Here is a 24757-nt window from a genome sequence, read left to right as displayed (position 1 = left end):
CTTTCTAAAATAAATTAAAACAACCGTTAGATTTTTCATGTTTATTAACCATTATTACCTAACTCGTAAAGCGTATATTTACAAAGAGCTTCAGTAACTAAGTTTAAAAAGTCAATGCATGTTGAAGTGAATTCGAAGTCACACACTTATCGAGTGATAATGGTGTCAATTGATACTTGAAAGAGAAAACATAGAACCTCTTCTACAATAAGTTAGAATAAACGAATAAGTTAACGGTAATTTAACTTTATTTCATGTTTCCTCTCTCAATATGGCAATTTTTAATTATTTAATTTACCCATTGCATTTATAAATAAGTAGGTATATTTTTAAATTACTGTAACTAAATTAGGAAATGTTGTATTTCGTATAAAGCAACACCGACACTCAATTTCTCCACATTAAAGAAATCATATCAAAAATTTCATTAAACAAATCATTATTTACACCAACTTCAAAGTTTTACTAGGTATTTACAAAATAATTCGATGAATCTAAAACTTTGAAGCCAAACTTATTTCTAACATAAGCTAATCCATTAGCAAATCGATGGGTTTCATATTTAGCCACCATAAACTGCCAAAGTAACGTATACTATAAACTTTAAATTATTTTATTTCAATATTATTTATTTGTCACTGGTTGTCCACGAATACCATACGTTAGATTATCTCGGCATATTTGGCTATAGTTATACACATTACTTTATTTGTAGAATACTCGTTTGCTATGTTATCTAAACGAACTAACGTCAGAAAGACGCGGCGGTCTGTTTCTAATCTAGCTTCTTTACGACTTTTTCAAAATTAATTACGTATGTTTATGTACAAAATGGCTGCCGAATGGTTGTTAGATATTGTTTGACAATAGCTTTATGCATTAATTTACTTATTATATTCCTGAGGCTAGATAAAAAGAATTTCCTTCTCATTACTGTGAGGCAAAACAACTCTTAATACCTAGTAGTAACACATTAATTTGTTAAAAGGCCACTTCACTAGACACTATTAGTTATTGCTTTAATTATTTAAACTATATTTCAACTTGGGGATGTCGGAAAGATGCAAGCTATTGACTAGAAACAAAATTTACACCAAGCTACATAATATTAGAATATTGTCACGAGAATTTCGAGTCACATTGAAAACCCATACCGACATACGATCCTATACCCAATGTACCGGATACTGCAGTAGCAATGCACTTATACCGACAACCGTTATTCAATAGCTCTTTCCAACTTAACTATTACAAGTCGAAAACATCACTGCTATACTCAATACCCACAAATCATAAAGTGGCGGACATAATCATCATCATCACAGACAAAATAGAATCATACATAATTAAATACGCACATCATTTAAAAAATATCACTTCTAATTCATATCTAATCCATAAACAACAGTTCACTCACATCACTGTTCTGAGTAGTCTAGCACTGTAAGGGTGGGGCCGCACTGGTCTACTTGTCGATGGCCTGCAGGTGGTCGGGCCGCTCGCCCCTCGCGTACTTCTGCCACATCTTGTTGTAGAGCATCTCGAGGCCGGTGGCGTACGCCTTGCAGTCGAACAGGGGGCTCTCCATACGTGCTGTCCACACTTTCGCGCGGATGCCTTTCAAGCTGTAAAGGAAAATTCGGTTTAGATTCGATTTCTAGAGTTTTTTAGAAATATTATAAGTATGTAACTCGGTTTAGGCAATATATTTGCGTTTTTAATCGCATTTCATAAGAAGGATCTCTCTCTCCACGGTCTAGCCAACTATATAACCATATTATATAACCAACTAATTTAATCAATAGCTAGTGGGTGATACTTACTATTCTCTATCAGTCCCGAGTCTTACAGCTATGTCTTGATATTCTTGTCTTGTCCTCGCAATGAGTTCCGGACAGCCGAGTGTGTTTAGTTGAGAAGCGGCCACCCTGCAACAAAAATAAGCATTTAATATAATTTTAGTAAAACTGTTATTATAGATGGTAAAGAGATAGCCAATCAGAGTTTTATTGAAAAAACATTAATTAGTCAAACTCCAGCCTACTGGACCGATCACCGCTATATAATAGATAATGCAACTGCTATGAGAGCTATGATGCCTAACTCACTATAGAAGTTCCTTGGGCGAGGTGTCACATAGCAGCAGAATATCTGTTGTGGCTTTTCATGACAATGAAACTGCCTTTAATAGTATATGCATTTAGTTGTATTGCCCAGCAAGGGTTGAAAGGGCAAAACCCTTGCTGGCTTTCACTCTAGAGAACTATCTACAGGTGCATAACCCTCCTATAATATCACATCAAACCACAAACTTGTATAATGTTTTGGCTGATGATAATGACAGTTGCATACAGCTCACCAACAAGGCTTCAATGTTTTTGACTCTGCACAGGAATGTGCATAACTTCCCCTGTAATAAAACCCAGCAAATCTCATCTAGAAGCGAGCGTCTCCCCGGGCAGGGTCACAACTGGCGTGCCGGTCCACAGTATGTCCATGCTGGTCGTGTGTCCGTTGCACAGAGGCGTGTCGAGACACACGTCCACAATACTCAACAACTCTCACCTAGAAGCGAGTGTCGGGCAGGGTCACAACTGGCGTGCCGGTCCACAGTATGTCCATGCTGGTCGTGTGTCCGTTGCACAGAGGCGTGTCGAGACACACGTCCACAATACACAAGATATCTCACCTAGAAGCGAGCGTCTCCCCGGGCAGGGTCACAACTGGCGTGCCGGTCCACAGTATGTCCATGCTGGTCGTATGTCCATTACAGAGCGGCGTGTCGAGACACACGTCCGCGAGCTGCCCGCGCCTCACGTGCTCTTCTTTAGCTGCCACGTTGGAGAAGATTATGCGGCCGGGGGGGAGACCTGGAGAGATAAGGAGATGGTGTTAGGATTTGTAGGTGTTGTTGAAGTATAATAATCACTACACGGTATAAAGCAAAAGTCGCTTCGCACGCCCTGTCTGTATCTTCTATCTAGATTAGATCTTTAAAATAAAAACTACACAACGATTTAGATCAGTTTTTAATAGATAGTTACTTAAGAAGGTTTAATTTTGCATGTTATCCCGTAATTGCCACGGGAAACCCTTTTAAGAAGAAGCAAATCACGCGGGAAAAGTTAATTCTTTATATGTTGATTATTATTGGTTCTTATTTCGGTAAGCACATACATACCTATTATGAGGAATTCTTTGTTAACAAACCGAGGCAACAATAGGCATTGTGTTGGTCATAATATTATTGTTACGCCGGAAATAATTTTATACTACTTCGAGATTATGAATGCAATGTATTCAGACAGTGCAACAAAAATTTCAATTAAAAACTAAACTTTGTTACTGACTTATATATTATACTTAATTACCTACCATATAAAATATAAATTATTCCACAAAAAATTCCATTGTTATTGTAATAATACTGAACTCATTATATCTGACCAAACCAACCAACGAGTACATTCGTTGTTTATTTATGTAATTATTCGTAATTGGCATAAAATCATTCTAAAGAAAATACCTACACCTAGACTGGACCAACTTTATAAAATTAACTAAATAAATAAAACCCAAATCTCACCTAACGAATGAGCAGTAGCCTGTAGATTCGGCTCCCCGACAGCCGGGAACCTCAGCAGCCATAAAACACTGTTCGGCACGTGCTTCAGAATATACACCCACATGTGCAGCGTCAGGGGGTCGATCTTGTAGAGCTGGTTGAAGTTGCAGTACACGACTGCATCGTCAGGCAAGCCGTATTGCTGTCGCGTGGTAATGACTATGGATTGGGGCACTTCTTCGCCGGTTGCCGCTTTGTTGTTCGTTTGTGTTGTTGCTAAGCCGTTCTGGAGGATCACGCCGTTTACTGTGGTCTGTGGACGAGTGGAAAGAAAGCTTAGTCTAATTCAGATCGAGTTTTGTAAAAACATGAATTAATAATGAATATGTGAATAACATTTCTTGCTAGTAATATCTGTCAGACTTCATAGATTAGTACCAACCTGAACTTGTCCGGAAGCGATCATGTTTTCAATAGGCGTGGTGGTCGGTAGCTCCGCCACCTTCAGTGATATCTCGAGCGGACGCGCCGCGCGCACTATCTCCTTGATCTCCTTTATATCAGTATTCTCAACCAGCGGCGACAAATCCGTCGCGTTTATAACAGCCACATTGTCCGCTAGGCCGCCCAGACTGTTGTGTCCTTTGATTTTGTCACTGACAATCAGTCGTTCTGACAAATGCGGGAACATTTGTCTGTGATCACCCACGAAGTATGTGTGGGGCATGTAGGCTAGCTTCTCGCTGTACTGGCTGGCTAGTTCAACTGGTGACGTCACAGCGTCTGTCACAAGATAGTCCATGTAACTGGCACCGCTAGTCCCGGGGTAGCCCAGCCACATAACCTGCACGGGTGCCGGCCGCAAGGCGAATATCTCATTCCTAGCACCCTTAGTATAACCGTTCATGTTCACCAGAATGTGGATGCCATCGCCGTAGATCTTATCAGCCGCCTTCCCGTTGCACGGCATTTGGGATAAGTCAATAAAATGTTCCGCTTCTCTAGCTATTTTAGAACGGAATGTGGTCCCGTCATCCGGGCTGAGAGCATAGCAGAAGACTTCTACCTTCTGTCTGTCATGAAGGCCAGGAACTGACTGCATCAGGTGAGACGTCGGGTGGTTCCCAAAGTCGCTGCTTACGTAACCGATGCGCAAACGGCACTGCAAGTCCCGCGGGAATTTATACGGGGGCTTGTGTAGTACTTGCACCTTCTCGAGGCACAAATTCGCGTGACGCGCCGCGATCGCCTTCCGAAACTCGTGCGTCAGTGGATACAGCATCGAGTGATGTGGATGCACTGACGGGAGCCGATTCTTCTCTATCTGTTCAGCTACGATACTGACGAGCTTCTTCATGCGAGCTTCGTAGTCGGTCCAGTCGCATACTATTTGAAGACAGTGCGCGAGGTTGCAATACGCGTCGGGGAAGTCTGGTTTGAGTTTGAGCGCGGTTCGGTAAGACTGTATCGCCTCGGGAATGTTGCCGGAGTCTTTGTGGATGCTGGCTAGGTTGCTATGAGCGTCAGCGAAGGCCGGGTTGATCTGTATGGCGCGGGTGTAGCACTGTAGGGCTCCCGCTACGTCTTGCATCTCCTTGAGAGTGTTGCCCATGTTGCTGTAAGCGTCCGCGAATGTGGGCTGGATGCGGATCGCTTCCTTGTAGTGCATGAGGGCTTCTGTCAGCTTTCCTGTAGAGTAAATTAACAAATATAATGAACTACACAATAATAATGAAGACAAATATGGAAAAGATTAGGGTGTAGATATCAGATATTAGGGAACTTGGCCAAAAACATAAGCTAAGTATTGAGATAACTGCAGCTATTAAAAACGCTAATAGTAAAACTAACCTTGCTGCTGCAAAACGGATGCCAAATTGCTGTGCGCGGCGGCGAACTCTGGGAACACCTCCAACGCTTTCAGGTACAGTCTGGTGGCCTCCTCAATGTACCCTTGTTCCCGCTTGATGTTGGCCAGGTTATTGAGCGAGTCCGCGTGAGACGGGCAGAGCCGAAGCGCCGTATTATAGCACTCCTCTGCATCGGCCACTTGGCCTTTCTCTTTGAGGGCATTTGCCAGGTTGCAATAGGCGTCTGGGAAGTTGGGTTGCAGTTCTATTGCTCTCCTGTAAGTGTCTACTGCCAGGTCGATGAGTCCTTGTTCGTAGTAGACGCAGGCCAGGTTGCCGTGGACCACTGCGTTGTTTGGAGACAGGTTAAGCGCCCGTAGGTATGCCGCCACCGCTCTGAAGGAAATGTGGAAAGATTAATAGCTTGTTCAAGTTAACAGCTAATTAGTAAATGTTGGCTGTGCAATTACTGGTCCGAAGCTAATTAGACACGATCTGTGTAATGAGATAATGCCACTGCAGTAATTATTACGGCACGAGTGTGTTTTACAAGCGTCTAATTTGGGCGCGCGAGACTAATGATTGTAAAATTCTCACCTGTCGAAAATCCGAGCTTCCTTCAAGACGTTGCCGAGATTAATGTATGCGTCCAAGAAATTGGGGTCCAACGCCACCGCCTTCTCAAAGTGATGGATGGCCAACCAGATCTCACTCTGTGCGTTAAACACGCATCCCAAGTTACTCCATGCGACGGCAAAGTCCGGCCGCGTTTCTATGGCCTTCAAGTAACATGCCTACACGGGGAAAAGGACTATGTGATTAGTTTGAACAGTGTGTATGAGGTGCACAGTTGCATGACGAAGAGATCTGGAATGTGTTACGCCAGAGCTTGCTAGAGCTGGGCCGGGCATGATGGCGGGTGCCCACCCCCCACCACGCACGGCGCTACGCCAAAATGCACCTACGACAAACTACGCCGATTGCAAACATCAGTAGGAAATGCAAACGCATACACGATCGTACTGGACTACTCGCGGCAGAAATGAACAAGAACGTCTAGTACGGGATTGCAATTTACATAAACTAAAAAAGATTACGTTTTCTTCTGTTATCAGCATACATTGTTATCTGTCAAAAGTTTCATAATAGTTTCCGCTAGTGGCGCCACTTTGTATGCGAGAAAACCTAAACTTTCATAGCTTTCTGAAAACCATCAAACCCGTACTAGGCCTAAACAACGCACCGAGCGACGCTTCCACTTCCCAGCCGATGAGGTGATCGCGACATGACAACTCAAAAACGTACAAATCAAAACCAATAACTAAGACCGTAACTAGACGTGCAAACCTTTTTCACTTTACCTGCAGTGATCGTATGTCGTGAGAGCTGCGGCATACCGTGTCGTACCCACCGTTACAGCCACAAACAGCGGGTGACCCACCCCTATGTCTTACCAGACAACACCTTGTGAAAATATAATACAATTAGTTGATTTTGTGTTACACTATTGCACCCGAACGTCGTCTTAGTCTAAGTTAGAGAGGACCAACATGGCGGGTGAGCTTCGACTAGAGGCCGCCATCGGTAATGTGGATGACCAAAATATAATAAACAAACATAACTCACTACGTCATATGTACCACTAATGAGACTATGTAATGGTCCTTTGATCCTCCACTGTATAAAGTCTACAAGCACAACAAATGGTAAATAAGTTAATAGAAGTTAAGTGGCGGAGAAGGCAGGACTCACTGCACTACATTCATTATTTACTCTCAGACTATAGTGTACCTTCTGTTTGACATCTAATCTTCTGCACAATATTCAATCGGGTACCAATGAAAGGTTTTGGGGGCCAAAGCTTACTCTATAAGAAGTCTTCATGTAAAAGTATACATTGTCATTGATTCATTGTTATTTATTTATATTACGCATGGAAGTGGATCAATGTTGTGCCGAAGATTATTCAATAAACTCAGTACGCAAATCGCAATCACCACAGAGCAATAACATCCATTTTGCACCGTTATTTACTCTGTGGCAGTTTATTTACGCAACCGAGTGCGAAAGTTAACATAATATTATCGATCGCGCTGGTCTCCGATTCAAATGATGCATCGTATGATTTCAACAATAATCCGTGTTATTTTATGAATTTAGTAAACAAATGTAACGCCAATGGTTAGCATTGTTGAAATCATTTAAAGTCACGCGCTATGCAAATTGTAGCAGCTTTGATTGACGCTAAAATACATGCTCTGCCTTATTTGGCATTCGATAATTGGTTTCACTTGTTTTGACTATTGTTTAAGTGTTAATGAATTCTGTCATTTCAAGTTCGAGTACTTAGGTTCGAATTTGAGCGTCAGTCACAAGAGTACGCATGGGCTAAAGGTACGCAGATGCAACAAAAGGTACACATTGACGCAATACAAAAGCAACCCATAGTAAGTCCTGCGCCCTCCGGTCGTACATAATCGCTGTGAGCACAAATATGTTTACCTTCGCCTCGTCCAAACGGCCCAAAGCCTTTAGAAGATTTCCCAAGTCACTCCTTACGCAGTACAAATCCTGAAACAAGATATTTTATACATTTATACTGTTTTACTGTCATTGACGTATCCCTAAGAGTTATACGTATGATGGACATAGTAACATTGTGATAGACCTACAGTCACAAACTTGTAAAAGATACCTTGCTACGTGTAATTGGTCAAGAGGATCTAACAAATAGGAGTGGCCTTCAATTGTCATGGATGATTCATATTTTTTTTCTAAATAACAGTGACACTCCTCACTGTATTGTGTACGAAAGCCATCAATACCAGTGAATGCAAAGAACCTTTCCACAAAATAGCAAAAACACTCTCTCATTCATAATATTAACTCGGATTTTATTATCTCGCCAGTTTTCATCTTCTCTTAGCTTACAAAGGAACAGAAAATCCTTGTTTACAGTTATTGGCTGGCCCGCGCGCTTCCTTTGTGCCGCCTGGCTTAGAGAGAATGTTCTAGACGTTACGGAGAGAATGAGAATTATAGCGAGGGGAAAATGTGATTCAATCGACGCGACTGTAGGCCGCGCGTGGGTAATGGAAATTATCAAGACGCGTGTGATTGTCACTGTTATGGTTTCACATGTTATCAGTTTGATTTGTTATTCGTAATAATTTTGAGGAATTTATGATGTATAGGGTTTTTCAAATTCCTTTTAGCCCATTGCGATTAACGATGTTTTTTTATAGTACAATATTTAGTATTAAAGTCTACGTATAACCTCATTTTAATGAATGTAGATGCATTCTATGTAAATGGCAGCTTTTCGTACGTTGGTTGTTTTTGAAATCAATAAATTCTAAACAAATTAAATAATCGGGCATAAAAATAGATTCACAAATTTTTATGTAAATGAACAGATTATAATTGCATATTAACTAACAAATCATTCTAACGAATGCATCATCATAATCTGCTTAAACATTTCACGAATGCATCATCATAATCTGCTTAAACATTTCACATGATTAATGCCGATCCATTTCATCCATGGCTATAAATAAAACAAAATAATATAATAAGCTACAGCAATGAACCATTAAAGTTACAGAATGGAAAACTACAAGGCAGAGTGCCACATACATGATTTATGTAGTAAACAACGATGGCTTATGGCTACACGGAAATTATACGACATTGTTTTAAATTCAAGGCCGACCGTATTATCAGCTCCAACTATAACAAGCGAAATAAAACTCGATAAAAACAACATGATGGAAATTTTGGTGCAATATTTTGGTAATGGAATACTTATTAGAAACATTCCACTCAACGCTGGTGTGACCTCCAGCCGTCGCGAGACGGTTCTACCTTTTTTGGCATAAGATTTTTTTGCCTAATCTCGTATTGCATAGTAACGTTTGGTCAAAGTCTCGTTACGCCGAAAATCGTATGGCATAAATCTCGTTTAGTAAAAAGTTATTTCGCATAACATTGTTTAGCCTAATAATGGTATGGCCAAATCTTGAATAGCCTAATAATGCTATGGCATAGGTTTATACAAAGTAATAATTTTCGTTTGGCTTTAACTTTGACGGAGCGTCTCCCTACATAGCACAAACTGGTGCCTTGTATTGTTTCCGCTGTTTGGAAAACGCTCCGCTCCGCTTCGCTGCGCTCCGCTTTGGTTTTGATGAACATGTGCACCTAACACGCTCCTCCTCGCTTTGCTCGTCGTCGCACCTATTTTTAGGTTTCGGTCTCATGGGGTTTGTAATAATTATATTGGTAGTTAACTTTCGATTTTTTGATCATACAATATCGTGATTTTCGGGATGTAGGAGAAAAATGCCTCAATTTGTACATTTACTACATACTTAATATATTATTTATGAAGATAACATTAGGATAAACAAGATTATACATAGGTATAGACGAAAATAAATTTGAGCAAACGAAACTTAGGTGTTTTAAGATTGTGCCTAAAGAGTTTTAGACGAAACGAGCCTTATGCCACATAAGTCTTGGCAAAGTGATGGTTCGGCCAAAAAAGTTTAGACCATACGAGTTATGCGAAATGAGTTTTGGTCAATAAAGATTATGCCAGATGAGCGGAACCCTCGCGAGACAAATTATTTAAGTATCCATTATTTTGATCTACGGCAATTTTCGCCGGGGAATAACTAATTCATTCAATTACGTGTCTAATGGAATCTGAAAATATACGAGATAAAGTAGAATTTGTATAATGCTGGCCTATTCAGTGAAAATTAAAATAACCTTTCCCAACGCGAAAGTGAATTATAGATTAACATCGACTATGATACGTTTTTTTTCGATATAAATAACGGCCGATAAATATAGGATTGTGCTTTCAAGATTATTCAAAGTTTGTTTATCAATGTATTTAAAAAAAATGGTCTATATAATATAATGTTAGGAAGAAGTTGTTTAATTTGTGATAAACCACGCCTACATAATATTTTTATATCGTGATGTGGGACCACGTGGTCACATGGAAATAATCGGACTATTATTTATTTTTGGGTACAATTTAAATCATCACCAAAAAAATTTTTTGTCCGCTAGCACCTAGCACCAAAAAAAATTATTAGGTCCAAATTAATTAAACCAACCCCAAAATCAAAATCCCAAATAAAAATGTTTACGTTCCAAAATAATTAAACACGCCTCCAAATAATTGCAAGTTTACAATAGATATTCTTTTTAGTCACCAAAACGGATAAATCATCACCAAATCGTGTTTCCTATAATATTGTAGAAATGTTGGTACTATTTACATAAAAAATATATGAATATCACACAAAACACACACACGGTCTCCGAGGTCCCCAAGGTCTCCTAGGTCCCCTAGGTCCCCAAAGTCACCAAGGTCCCCCAGGTCGCCAAGGTACCCAAGATGCTTAAAGTCCCCCAGGTCCCCTGGTCTCCAAGGACCCCAAGGTCGCGAAGGTCCCCAAGATGCCCAAAGTCCCCCAGGTCCCCTGGTCCCCAAGGTCCCCAAGGTCCCCAAGGACCCCAAGGTCCCCAAGGGCCCCAAGGTTCCCAAGGTCCTTAAGGTCCCCAAGGTGCCTAAGGACACCAAGGTCGCCAAGGTCGCCAAGGTAACCAAGGTGCCTAAGGTCGCCAAGATCGCCAAGGTACCCAAAATCCCCAAGGCCACCAAGGTCGCCAAGGTCCCCGTCCCCGTCCCCGTACATATTCCCATCCTTATCTTAATTCACATCCCTATCCCCACCCTCATTTGAAGATATAAAGATATATTATAGTAGGTACCTACTAATTATTTAATTCTAAAAGTATTTTAACAAGTGACTTTGGTTTAGGGTACAATTTTTTTTTTTTGGCTTAGCAGGGTTACTAATATGGTACTCATAAAATAAAATATTGGTTACATCTACTTAGCGACAATATAGTTTATCCGGTTTCAAATAAATTTAAATGGTGTTGATATAGTTTTATGGCATACAGTAAAAAATTAATTGGTTCATTTCTGCAATATTATAGGACACATGATTTGGTGACGATTTATCCGTTTTGGCGGCGATTTCGAATTTATTGGAGGCAGAATTGAATATTTTTTGGTGGAGGTTTAAATACAAGCCTTTATTTTTTTGGACCATCTACTGTACAGAGTACAAAATGAGCTCCTATGTTTGTTTGCTATACCTTATTTTATCCAAACCTCTGTTATGGACTTGTAAATACAGATAACAAACTAAACAGGTATTATACATATAGATATATGTATAAGACACCATGCTTTCATTTTCATGTAAGTTTACATATTTATTTTTATCTTGAAAAATATCGCCGTTGATCTTGTCATAGTATGTGAGTAAGTCATAAGAGAGTTTCTCTATTAGAATATAATATGATGTAGTTTCAGTTATCTCCGGAGGCTTACTATACTGTATACGCCCCTTGCAAGTGGTATTTCTTAGCATATAAACGCATCGTTATGTTGATAAACTTGATAATATAAATGCGAAAGTTTGTTAATCTTGCACGCAATGAATCCTACACGCAAACCGCGTGTTAACGCTATTGAAATATAACTTTACGGTTTATTGTATGCTGTTTAACGGTCAAACGGCCAACTCATGTTTCAACAGTCACAGTGTACCACGCGACATAGGCCTCTACCAAGGCACGCCACAGAACGCGTCCAGAAAATTTTGTTATCTTTTGCCAGCCACTTTTGCCCCCAACGAAAAATACAGTCTGCATAGTCTCCAAATGTCTAGGTCTCCCGAACAAATTAATGGAAATATGAGGCCGGCGACTTCAGTTTACCTACTTACTCTCTGACCAATGTCCGTATCCGTAGCCTACAAATCGGTGTTCACTCACAAACCTTCGCTTCATCACAATTTGCGTTCACCTAAAAAGTGCCAAATGACTGCCAAACTCCCATACTCCACACATATCCCACCATGGCAAAAGAAAGACGTGTAATAAACTAACAGAAAAAGAAGACGTGTTCCAAACTTACATATATCTAATACATATAACCAAACCAACGCTTAAAAACCCCCGGCATTCAACACTAAAAGTCGCATAACTTTTGAACAGCTGATCCGATTTTTATGAAACATGGGGAAGAAAAATCGGTGTAACATTATGAGAATCGGTTCACTATAGACAGATACCCAGACAGTTAAACTTCTAACACGGCTCTATTTCCGTCGGGGGTAAAAATATTCTACAAAACTCACCGGATTATACTGCAGCGCGGTGACATACGCCTGGACGGCTTGCTCCATATCCCCGGCCGCGACCAACGCCGCCGCCAGGTTGATGTAGCCGTCGATGAAGTCGGGCTTCAGCCGCACCGCGTGACGGTAGTTCTCCAGCGCCTCTTGGAGTTGCCCGCGCTCTTTGTAGACGTTGCCCAGGTTGCTGTTGGGGAGGGGTGAGTGTTGTTGGTTTGAGGGTGAGACTTGCAAGGATTACAGAAGACATTATACATAATAGGCTGCAGTATTTTTCAGTGGCAGGCGGTATTTTTCTGGTCTATGATTGTTAAATTCACTGCATTAGGCTTTTCAATATGCTCAATCAGAACGCGGAAATCACTGATTCTTGTGCATTTAGTCACACATTGAGTGGAGGAGTTATAAAGGGATTTTTGCCTATCTATACCAAATTATAGAAAAAAGCTAGATAGATAACCATAATGTACAGAGACATATTATACATAATGTACCAAAGACTAACATCATAATTTAACAGAGAAATTAAAATTATCTGACTATCCAAAGAAAAAATGTGCAACTTTGAACCATATTCCCATGACTTTAAGTCTACATTTGATTTACCACAATAATAAATCATTATTAGATTGAGTCTTCCGTCTTATGAAGACAATGATGGATTAGGTTACATAAAGCATGCAGGTAATTAGATCACTGTGACCTAACCTAGGACTCAATTCTTTATTGCAGATAAATGTTGCTTGCATGCATGTATATTGCGATTTAGATAATATCTGGAAGTCTAGGAATGAACAGAAAGGACATAATATGAGCACTTAAAAATCTGTACCTCAGAGATAAACAGTAAGTTCACTTTTTTTAACTCTATTGAGATCGCGTGAATGAACTCTATCACATAAGTTTAAAAAGAAGAGAAAAAAAAACAAACACACTCACGCCTTGTACTAAGAAAAGACTAAAAAAAGAAGAGACTAAAAAAAAGTGGGCTTATTACTGTTTGCCTCTGACTGAGATACAGAAATATGAAAAAACTAAATAGTGAAGAATATAAGCTCCTCAATAATTATGTATTTGCAGGTATAAATTACATAATTGTTACATTTACCCATATATTTTATTTTTATTTAACTCTTTATTGTACAAATATTATAAGTATGCCATAAAAGGATGTTCTTTTGAAAAAGTTTAGGTGAAATATTGACAATAGTGCATGCCATCACCTGCATCTTTCAAACGCATGGTAAAAAACCATTATCTTCAAGAATAAATATATTATTTTATTAATCTATGTTAAATTCTATTTATCTAATATATTTTTTGTTGTATTAAGCGTACTTTGAGCTGATATAGGTATATTGTATATTTATCCATACTATATATGTATATAATCTATATATATTATATATTTATTTATTTATGTATTTATTGTATGTATTTATATGAGTATTTAATTAATAATAGTTAGTAAGTATCAATGTTATTTGGATATGTATTTTTCTTTTTAAAATATTATTTGTAAATACACCTTGTAAATGCCCTTTTCTATGTTTAGTTCTTTTCTTACAACGGTTGTCTGGAAGAGATCGCTTTTAGCGATAAGACCGCCATTTGTGCATCTCTGTTATTTAAGTTAGATTTAAGTTTTTTATGGTGTGCAAATAAAGATTATTGTATTGTATTGTATAGTTCATTACATTTTCCAACAATTACTGCACTTATTAATATATTTTAGTAACACAAGAGGTGTGAGCATGTTTATTTATAATTATAACACAGCTCTGTAACCTTGTTCATCTTCAAATAAATTGTCACAACATCCATCAATCATAATGTCTATAATAATAAAGACATACTAAAAAGAAAACAAAATCAATAGAATTTTCACACAGAACATGCATTTATTTCTGCACCTAACAAATACAATGCCAATAAAATTAATGTTAAATGAATGCTGTTAATTTGTACAACATCCATACAACTTACCTATAAGCTTCAGCCAACAGCGGGTTCTGTTTGATAGCCAGCGTGGAGAAGTGAGCGGACTTGTCGAGTCTCCGACACTGGAAGTGTATGGAGGACAGCAGCAGCAGCACACCGGTGTTGGTGCTGTCCTGCCGCCACAGCTGCATGCAGTGCAACTCCGCGCTCTCATAGTCACCGGCTTGGTACTCCCGGTGGGCCAGCTCTAGTAATCCTGGGGAATGCTTGTGGTTAAATAGGTTGTAAGCTACTTGGGTAAAACAATGGAAGGTTGGTTTGGTGGTGGAGTGGTAGTAGTAACTAGTGAAATGAGGTGAGGTGGTCTAATGCTATGGAAAGATAATATTATTATGAATGCATACCAAATGCACCATACAAAGAAAAATCTTGAGAAATCCAAGGACTTCCTGAAATGTGTATGAAACAGTCAAAGAAAGGTTGATAGGTGGTATCAGATGGAAGGTAAGTAGTCAATTTACATACCGACTGTGGATATTTGTTGAATATCAGACATTTTCAGTATTACGGCGTTGGCGGGGATCTGTTGGCCCACACCGACGATTTGTTGAGCCTGCGTCGTGACGGCTTGGGGCACAGCGACATTTGCTTGAGGTTGCATTTTTGTTATCATACTTCAATTCAATGCACAACAATCAACACATTGATCGCGAATAACCACACGAAAATGTTAAATTTATATCAATAAAGAAAGATGTAATAACAACAATTTTCCATCGCGGAATAATCCACGGAAGCCATGATCGAAAATCGCAAACAACAATTTCATTCATTCATTCATTCAATCACACCATAGAGAACAAAGTCAAACGTCAGAATCTTCAACGGAAACGGAAACGATCCATAAACAAATTATAAGGGTGTCCAAACACTTGCGATTGTGACAGAAGGTTTTAATAATTGGACAGTGAGCAGGACAGTGACAGAATAGGGAGTCATTTCTAGGAAACCGGAAATCATTCAATCACCTTTTCGTTCATTCAATCTCACAGATCAGAATAAATTTTCAAGTTCAAGAACTTTTTTGTTTTGTTTACGATTTCTCATAGTTTCCTTTTAGTTTTATTTTATTTTAAAGTGATGAAAGTGTGTAATACTGTAGTAAATAGCAAGTTGTCGTATTGCCAAGACTTATCAAATTGCTTATAAATAAATAAATAAATAAATTGCAAGATATGAATAATTTTAAAGCTAAGTCTCATTATGATAGTCCATGCGACTCTGATAATGATTGGACCGAATCATCGGGAGATTCCAAATATTCTGATTCAGAAAGGTTAGTAAATAACATGTAAATAAGAATATATTTGATAACTTATCATGTAAAATCTAAACTGTTCCCTATCATCTGCTGACCACCTCTCAAAACCAACGGGAGAGCAAGGCATTCCATACTCTATCTACTGTCCAAAAATGTTTTAAGTAGGTTCTATCCTTTGGCGAAAAGTGTAAACTTATCGCTCTTTGATGTATAATAGTGGTTTATTTCATCATTTTGATAAAAAAACTAACAACTACAAAATACAACATATTGTGCATTGTATCTGATTTACTGATTAGAAACCATTATCATTAAACTTTCAGTTCAGTTCCGGAATGGGACTCAGATATCGGGGAAGATGGTGAGCTCATGTACATTAAACTAAAAAAGGATGATGCAAATCCTTCCGAATCCACTGCTCCTTTACTCGAGAACTGTGAAGCTTTCAAACTTAGAAACAATTTCAAAAGATCTTCTGCACGGCATTCCACTAAAGGTAATTTCATTCATTACAATTATTATTATACACAATAATATTACTTGCTCTGAAATTAATAATATTAGAGCTTATAAAGTACATAATGCTATCATTATTTTATTTAAGTATAGAAGATTATGTAGTCTGAACAACCCTAAAACTTATATTACAGGTAGCATATTCAAAGTATTGAGGTCTCGAAAGCCTAAACATGCAGAAAACACCCAACTTAGAAAGAAAAATGAGAGTGGCCAATCAGATCAGATCCTATTGGCAGGAGGCAATAACCAACTGGTTGTTATACAAGTAAGTAATCTATGTATAAAGAAGTTTAATAGGTACCTACAAGACAAATTTTTGGTACAAGAGTAATATTTATTATTTAATCTTAATCTATGTTGATTTTTTCAGGTGAGTAAAAACATGATTTTCAGCAGTGAAAAGAACTGCCAGTTAGAGAAACTGTTTGGTATCAGTGTAGAAACATACTCTGATGGTAAAACACTGGTAATATCAGACTTCTTGCCGGAAGCACAACACATTTATAACAGCAAAGTCAAGAAAGGATACCACTTGTACAAAATAAATGGCATTGAAGTCAACACCTGCAATATCAACATGGTCTTACAAAGAGTAACAGAGGACCCTGACAACATTAAATTAACATTCAGAGTGAAGAATGAAGAAATATATTTTCATACAGAAAAGCTTTTAACTATGAAAGATGGACCAGATAACACTGTATCGCAATTCATAAAGGAATCTAAATGCTCTGTGATATATATTTCTAACAACAATGCTGAGTTGGATACCAATGATGATAAAGGTGTCTTGTATTGCTACCCCCGGCCTTTTAGCCACAACTTTCTGTATAACACTAGAGGGGCGTATATGACGTTAAATCATTTAGCACCGAAATCTCTTGGCACTAGTGATCCAATTACAACAACAGTCATTAACAATAACATCTTGATTAATATAGCATATACTGTAAACTCAAATGATTTGCTTCTGGTTGCTTTCCCAAATAGCAAAGTGGAGTTGTTCACAACAAAAAAAGTTATAGTGCATATTGTAAAACTATTGGAGTTTCTCTATGGATCACTGAAAACTTGCTTTACAAAGTCGAACAATATTGATAAACTGGACTGTTTGTTTTCAAGAATTTTTATTACTTTGTTGATGGATAAACAAAATCATACTAGTAATATACATAACAAAAGAAATGAGAAGGATAGGATAAAGTTTGAGGATTTAGTGGCTTCACACTCGGTTCCCCTTCCGATGGATGTGAAAATACAAATCGATGAAGCCATCGCTGAGCTAGAAGCTGCCGACTATAGAGAATGGGTAAGTTTAAATATATAAAAAACTAACCAATTAAAGCCAACCTGCAAGTTCACTACAAATTGTTGTGAAATCTGACCACCATTTTGGTTATGATGATACCTAGTTTCTTGATAATTTTACTACAAGAACTATTTAAAAAATACTACGACTCTGGATTTTGCCACTAGAACTGACTACAACTAAATTTATCAACATTCTCCACAGACAGACGATATAGACACCTACCAACGCCTCTACACCATAGTAGGGGCCAGTCTATACTACTCAGGCCACCTTCTATCCTCCCACCTACAAGACGATGACCAGAAGGAAATACACGCATTACTGTGGCTGAATGGAATCCTCAAACTGAGTGAAGAGAAAGATATCGAACAGTTCATTATGTGGAAAGAAGTGTTTATCAGTGAACATCGCAAGCAGGTGGCTGGGGATATTAAAGAGTATAGGTATGTTTGTAATATGAGTACCTAAATTATCTACAAAGTTTACGCTATCCTACCTAATCCGGCTTTTGACCGTCAGAGAAAAAAAATCACCATCGGATTTTTGGCGGACATTTTTCCGTTAGTATGTAAGATGGATATTTCAATATTTTTCGTGCTAACAAATTAAAATGAAGATTGGTTATTATACAGGATTCCCGATGGACGATGGTTTCTATTAGTCGTGGGAAAAGGACACTTTATTCTGGCAACACTCATGGAGGCTGGAGGGTGCACGGAAGATGTAAGTCTATAAATGAGCTATCTAGTGCAACCTCATGACTTGATTCTCACATTTATGAATAAACATCGTCATCATCAACCCATAATTGTCCATTGCTATACAATTACATAGGCCTCCCCCAAAGAGTGATCTTCCTCATCTAGCTACTATTGGCTACCCCACCATATTCTCCGACCCATTAAGCATACCTGGCCGGCCAGATGCTACTTACTTCAGCCAGCTGTTTTTAGGGGCTGTGTTTATGAACTTAAGTTTATGAAATAAAGGTTTAAGCCTGTTAAATGTTACTGGAAAGTCACATTATGAATCCAAGAGTCCTAATTTCTTCAAAGTTGTGAACTGTACTGATTATAATTAACCATGTAAACATTCCAGGCAGTCGGCACCACCCCTCCATCCCCCTTCTACGTGGAAGAGTGCGAGAGTTGCGTACAGACACTATACGACGTGGAACTGGACAAGTACCTGGCTCGGTGGCTCGCGCACAACTCGCGGCCGCAGATTCAGACATCGCCGGAGACACTCACCAGACAGGGGAAGAAGATTAGGGACCATTGTGAGTGTTTTACGGGAGGTAAAAGAGATATGTGACCTCTGGATGTGGTTAAGGTTAGGTAGTGTTAGCTAAGAAGCAACGACTACCATGCCTCATTGACTATTCTTGGCTAGTAAATAGACAAATTGTTAAATTTAACCTCTTTTTGCCATTCAAATACCTAAACGAGGTCAGATATCTGCTTGGCAGACTGTATGATTATTGTACGTAAAAATGAGGAAGTAGTTTCCCATTGTTTTCTAAAAAATGTATTTGTTTCCACTACTATAAGTCTACATATAACGTATTAATCTTACTATCCCTAATTCAATTCCAGTGTCAAAATCGACAGACACGCTGAAACTTTCAACGCTAAAACTGGCGAAATCGCAACTTGATCTCAAGAAACGGCACAACTCATCAGAACAGATCCACCTCGGCTCCAGTACCAGTGAAACGTCTATAAACACCAGCTACGTCGGCAGCCATCACAATATTCACAGTCTGCACAGCCAGTGGTACAATCCGCCGCAGAAATCTTACCGGCATTCCAGTAACTTGGACGTCAGTTATTCGGAAGATTCTAATAGCTGTAAAAGTAACAGGTAAGATGGTAAATTAGGATAGGTTTTTGTAGGCGATATTGGTATTTTGTTTACACCGAACCTCCGCGGTATGGTTCCGTTATTGACGTCGATAAACTCGAATGAGTTCCAACAATCCCAGCGCCATATTTGCAAATCGCGATATAGTAACCAGGGTGTCCACTATCTGGAAAGTCAGGGAAAGTCAGGGAAGCTCTAGGTGATCAGGGAAAGTAAGTGAAATTGATGGGCCACCTGGAAAGTCGGGGAAAAATTACCTTTTTCTAGCATATTTTTTAGTACTTTCCTTCACTATTAATACTTATTTTTTACGTGAAAAACATAGGTCATAAAATAAAATGTCGTTTAGTTTTGGAATATTGTTGACTGATCCTTACTATTATATAATAAGTATACGATTAAGCCTCGAATTCACTAGGGCACAAGTTCTGAGACTGTTACAGAACATCTACGGTGCGTGTTCTCAGAACATTTTGATAACATGTCGTGATACATTTTGACTGTCCACACCAGTCTCCGCCGACATGTAGCCCGAGGTTGTCGTGGCAGTTAGTGCTGCGTACTAGAAGTCGCGCACGCGTCCACACTCTGCAACAGCGGTCGCTAGACAGATGTCGCTGTATAGTCGCGTGCGACGTCGCAGAACAAAGCGCGACGTCGCGGCGACACGTAGACGACATGTGCCTAGACAGGTTCTGCGACGATTTGTCGCCTAGTGAATACGAGGCTTCAAGTTTAAAAAATTAAAGTAGGAATTCTAAAAGATTAGCTAGATCCCAGACTCCCAGAATCCCGTATAGACAGGTTTATACATGGATCTCTCCAATCAAAACAAATTTAGTTTAAAGACTTTTAGAAGTCTAGAAGTTTGTGATAAAAAAATAACGTGATTTTGTTGGTGCAGACGCGCTGCAGCCGCGCTCATTAACTGACTTTGAAAAAAGGAGGAGGTTCTCAATTGGCTTATTGTTTTATATGTCAAAGATATTTCATACGCTGCCTCCGCGCGGCATCTATTAATCAATAATCCAGTTTTTTATAATTTAGCACAGCGAAACAACTTTATTTTATTTTTTACTGCATGTTCAATCAAATTTCATAAAAAAATACTTACACAACAAACAACTTTGTCAGACAGACGATAGCAATACCCAAAAAATGGTTGTTTCAATTTCTATTTCGGTGACAATTTCTACTTCGATGGTAATCAGTAGAATTTTTGATGAGACTATTAAACTAGGCAGTATAGCAACTTGGGCTACGGAAGCTGCAAGGCGGATGCATTTTTTTTCGGAAATTTTCAATACTCGCACGACAAAAGTTTAGAATGACCTCCTAAGGCTTAAGAAAAATACGTATTTAGAAAAACATTTGCTATCGTTTGTGCACTCACCCCCGGGGCTCGGGTGCTATAGAGATAAATGCAGCTCGTGACTGACATAGGTACTTTCCTTGATAAACTTTCGGGAGAAATCGTTATTCACCAAGTAGGTAAATATCAACAAATCTTTTTGATTTTGATGTCAATCGCTTCAGCATAATATATTCAAGAGTTGTGGTTTCGCTTTAAAAAAAATAAGTACATTGTTTTTGTTTAACTTATTCGCAGTTTTGATCACAAAAATTGCGTTGCTTGAGGTGCCTATCAGTTTGAATCTATAGCAAATTAGAGGAAAGAAAAAAACTATAGACCTAGTAATTTATTGTGTCGTTAATATCCTAAAAAATCATGGAGATTGTACCTATAATATTTAGAAGTAGAACGACGTTAGTGTGTGTTAAGTGCTATACTTCCCTCTTAATATACCACTTTTGCCGACCCTGTATACAAATTTTACGCAATCAAGTTTTAATAAGTGTCAAACAAATGGACGCAAAACTTTGAAATCAAGATTTCGTCTTCAAAATACTTAAATTAGGTTTATATTTTGATCTTTGGTCAGGGAAATTTTCTGAAACGGTCAGGGAAAGTCAGGGAAAAATCAGGGAATTTTTTGAAGCATTTTGAGTGGACACCCTGAGTAACGTTTATCTACGTTGATAACGGTCCCGTTCTGGGGGACTAATGGCAAAAAAAACTGACTTTATGGACAGCCGAAAGGAATTTGTAGGTATGTCATGTGACGACTCGACAATCTTAGAGAAATAGCTGGTAGTAGGGTTTGTCAGCGTGGTGAAAGGATTCAGAAAAGGGTCACTCGCTGACTGCCCAGGCTTACATAAAGGATCCATGTATGTAATAAATAAATACTACTTCTATTATATTTATTACCTATTTTTTTCCAGTGAAATAAGCGACGAGCGAGTGCAGGGTCGTCGCGCGGATAGAGAACAGCGGAGTCGCCGGGATTCCTCCGGCTCTGACTCAGATTGGGACAGACAGGTATAGTAAACTATTCTCTTAGAATCATAGAATATTTGTAAGCGCAAGAGTCCGTCTATTATAAATTTAAAAAAAACTTTTTATCGCATACAAAGTAGCAGTAGCTCTAGCGGAAACTATCTTAAAAATAATTCTGAAAGAAAACAGAAACGTTTGATTTTAAAATTATTGAAATATTTTACAGGAAGGAAGTAGAGCCAGTGGAAGTATAGACATGTCGGACGTGAGGAAGTCGTTGCTACACGAGATAAATCATGTCACTACGCACAGGTAAATAAGTATTGCAAATTAATTTAGGCATCTATTATAAACTCAACTTATGCTCCGACGAATAACCCCAAAAAGCGTAATTTCGCCATGTTTGATAGAACTTTCCCTTCATAATCCTTACTACTTTTTTATTTTATAAGATGAGTCTCAACTCAGCCTCAGAATTCTTACCATTTTTTTTTCTTTCAGAATAACAGCAGGCGAAGAAAACGTTTTATTCCATTTTGTTCAGTTAGAATCAGAGAGGGGCGTTTTACTAGCTCCCTTGAAGACCATAGAATCTCAGTGCAACAACGCCTTATATGCACATATCATGAAGACATTTAGATCCGCCAGCAAGAAAATACATGAACTATTACAACATAGTATAAGGTAAGAATCAGATTAGAGTTAATTACAAAAATATAGAATTCATTCACACATTATCCGTTTTATAAAACCGATTAACCGTTAGTTTTAAATACCTACAACTCTATGACGCGGTTGCCTTTATCTATATATTTGAGGACAGAATTATAATAACTTATTAGCCTGTTTCTTTGTTACGTTATAACTTCGAAACGAAACAACGGCACTTATAACAGTTACATATAGGGAATACAAGCCCGGGATCCCGCTCCCCGGGATCCCGGGATCCCGGTCATTTTCCAGTCCCGAAATTTTTGGGATTAAAATTTGCCAATCCCGGGATTTTCGGGATTGACAAAAAAGGGTAAATTAGTATGTAAGGGTATTCTCGTAGCTTTATTGTCATTAGTTAAATGTCAAATGATTGTTTTCTACCCGTGTGACGTCACAGATGTGATAATTAATAAACAAATATGGCTGACACCGTTTTCGCCTGTTTATGAAAAATAGAACTTTTAAGTTAAAGTTTTGCAATTGGCAAAGGTGGGTCTACGCTAGACGAACCGAGCACGAGCGGAGCACGAGCCGAACACAATTCGTACAGTGTGGACCGACCTACAAGCCTCGAACGAACGCACTGCGAACATTTCGTTCGTTGCTCGGCTGCGTTCCGCCTGTTGTCAGTTTTTTGACGAACACAAAGGGTTTTGCTTCGCGCTCGCAGTGTTCGAGGACAGTGATCGTTGTAGGTTCGTTGTACATAAGTCCACACCTGACACCGTGAACGACGAAACCTTGAATGGCTCCGCTCATGCTCGGTTCGTCTAGCGTAGACCCACCTAAGGTCCAAAAAAATAATAGATTATTTTGTTTGGTCTAATAGAGAAATTATTAATCATATTAGACCTACTTTAAAAAGGAGTCAAGTAGCCTATTGTTTATCTTTTTTAAGAAGTATATATTTTTTTCAACTAAGTATGGTCTGACAAAGTTAAATTATAAATACTGTGTCTCCAATAAACCTAAAAACGTTGATTCGTTAGACGTGTTTTTGTTTGTGACCTTAATCCCGGGACTATCCCGGGATCCCGGGATTGTCTTCATCCAGTCCCGAAATCCCGGGATCCCAAATAAAGGCCGGGATTGTATTCCCTAGTTACATAGGCCACCTTTATCCAAATAACAATATTCCTGATTTCACTCCGCAGATTCAAAAAAGACACCCCATCAAACCACCTCAACAAAATACTGGTGGCAGTAAAAGAATATGGTATGCTGTTCCAAGCACCCCAAGATGTGTTGAATCAATGCGGCCTCAGCAAGAAGAATACTGAGCCTTTCCTGTTTTGGGTCGTTGGGTAAGTTATTCTGCTAAAATCTCACATTGTAATGGCTATTCGCTTTAAATTTTAGTTTAAATCACAACGAGTTGCATCCGAATAGTAAGGGTGATGCCCCATTGGTGCGTTGCGTCCAAAAGGAACGGTCATAGAGGGCAGTGACGACGCAACGCTCGAATGGGGCCACACCCTGTCGCATAAACGCCGCTTTGGCCACGGCAACGCTATGCATTTTGTATGGAAGAATACAAGTTTTATATAATTTTATTACAGATGTATATTCAGTGAACCGGAGCCTAGGGAGCTCTATCTGTGCTATCACGAGTCGGTGCCTCAAGATCTCACTGAAGTGGCCTATTTATTGTCCTATTTGGAGTAGCTTTTATAAGCGCAAAGAGTATTGATGATGTTATTGAAGAAGTATTTTTTTTATATCGAATACATTATTAGTGTTACTATTATAATTGTGATAGGTATGTGTATTTTTTAATTGTGATAGGTATGTGTATTTTTTACAATGTATTTTCACAGGGTAAATACTTTAATCTTAAATTTTAATCCGTCCCATTGCATGTGTTTAAAAAAGTATAGTGTACAGTATACAGTGTGGAAAAAAAATATTTATGATTACAATTTATAAAAACTTTTCTCAGGGTTTTTTTTAATTTAATTTGACTAAGGATGGACCAAGGACTGTTTAACTTTGACAAAAATATTTTGCTCTTTGCGTTATAGATAGGGATGGGATTTCGTTATGATCTATGCAATATAAAGTCCTTGGGTCTATGTAATTTATGGATATTTCAGATGTCA

The 24757-nt window shown here is 38.6% G+C and overlaps 2 protein-coding genes across 2 annotated transcripts; one reads left to right on the top strand and one right to left on the bottom strand.

Moving 5' to 3' along the window:
• Positions 1-26: 26 nt before the first annotated feature.
• Positions 27-15429, bottom strand: LOC105394991 (UDP-N-acetylglucosamine--peptide N-acetylglucosaminyltransferase 110 kDa subunit). Its single transcript, XM_038113220.2, has 11 exons — positions 15114-15429; positions 14634-14844; positions 12651-12834; positions 7918-7986; positions 6013-6209; positions 5417-5811; positions 4008-5254; positions 3587-3878; positions 2690-2870; positions 1824-1928; positions 27-1625 (listed from the first exon to the last, which is right to left on the bottom strand). Exons 1-11 carry the CDS (start codon positions 15259-15261, stop codon positions 1466-1468), a joined length of 3189 nt encoding a protein of 1062 aa, XP_037969148.2. The 5' UTR covers positions 15262-15429; the 3' UTR covers positions 27-1465.
• Positions 15430-15817: 388 nt separating this feature from the next.
• LOC105383947 (protein inturned) lies at positions 15818-24426 on the top strand. Its single transcript, XM_048629673.1, has 13 exons — positions 15818-15924; positions 16233-16405; positions 16560-16693; positions 16799-17737; positions 17942-18183; positions 18373-18463; positions 18839-19019; positions 19336-19603; positions 21890-21986; positions 22171-22256; positions 22446-22628; positions 23813-23962; positions 24218-24426. Exons 1-13 carry the CDS (start codon positions 15824-15826, stop codon positions 24321-24323), a joined length of 2751 nt encoding a protein of 916 aa, XP_048485630.1. The 5' UTR covers positions 15818-15823; the 3' UTR covers positions 24324-24426.
• The last annotated feature ends 331 nt before the right edge of the window (positions 24427-24757 follow it).

Source organism: Plutella xylostella, chromosome 23, assembly GCF_932276165.1.
Source record: "Plutella xylostella chromosome 23, ilPluXylo3.1, whole genome shotgun sequence".
Lineage (NCBI taxonomy): Eukaryota > Metazoa > Arthropoda > Insecta > Lepidoptera > Plutellidae > Plutella > Plutella xylostella.
Note: the sequence above shows the minus strand (reverse complement) of the source record. Positions and strands in the feature narration are given on the sequence as shown.

What these genes read in the sequence shown, in the direction of transcription:
- LOC105394991 (XM_038113220.2), bottom strand. Translation starts at nt 15,261, where the DNA reads ATGATAACAAAAATGCAACCTCAAGCAAATGTCGCTGTGCCCCAAGCC. An exon ending in GCCGTTTGGACGAGGCGAAG is followed by an intron (nt 6,210 to 7,917) that starts GTAAACATATTT and finishes TTCCCCGTGTAG; the next exon opens with GCATGTTACTTGAAGGCCAT. An exon ending in CTCGGGACTGATAGAGAATA is followed by an intron (nt 1,626 to 1,823) that starts GTAAGTATCACC and finishes TTTCCTTTACAG; the next exon opens with CTTGAAAGGCATCCGCGCGA.
- LOC105383947 (XM_048629673.1), top strand. Translation starts at nt 15,824, where the DNA reads ATGAATAATTTTAAAGCTAAGTCTCATTATGATAGTCCATGCGACTCT. An exon ending in GAAGAAGATTAGGGACCATT is followed by an intron (nt 19,020 to 19,335) that starts GTGAGTGTTTTA and finishes ATTCAATTCCAG; the next exon opens with TGTCAAAATCGACAGACACG. An exon ending in AATCATGTCACTACGCACAG is followed by an intron (nt 22,257 to 22,445) that starts GTAAATAAGTAT and finishes TTTTTCTTTCAG; the next exon opens with AATAACAGCAGGCGAAGAAA.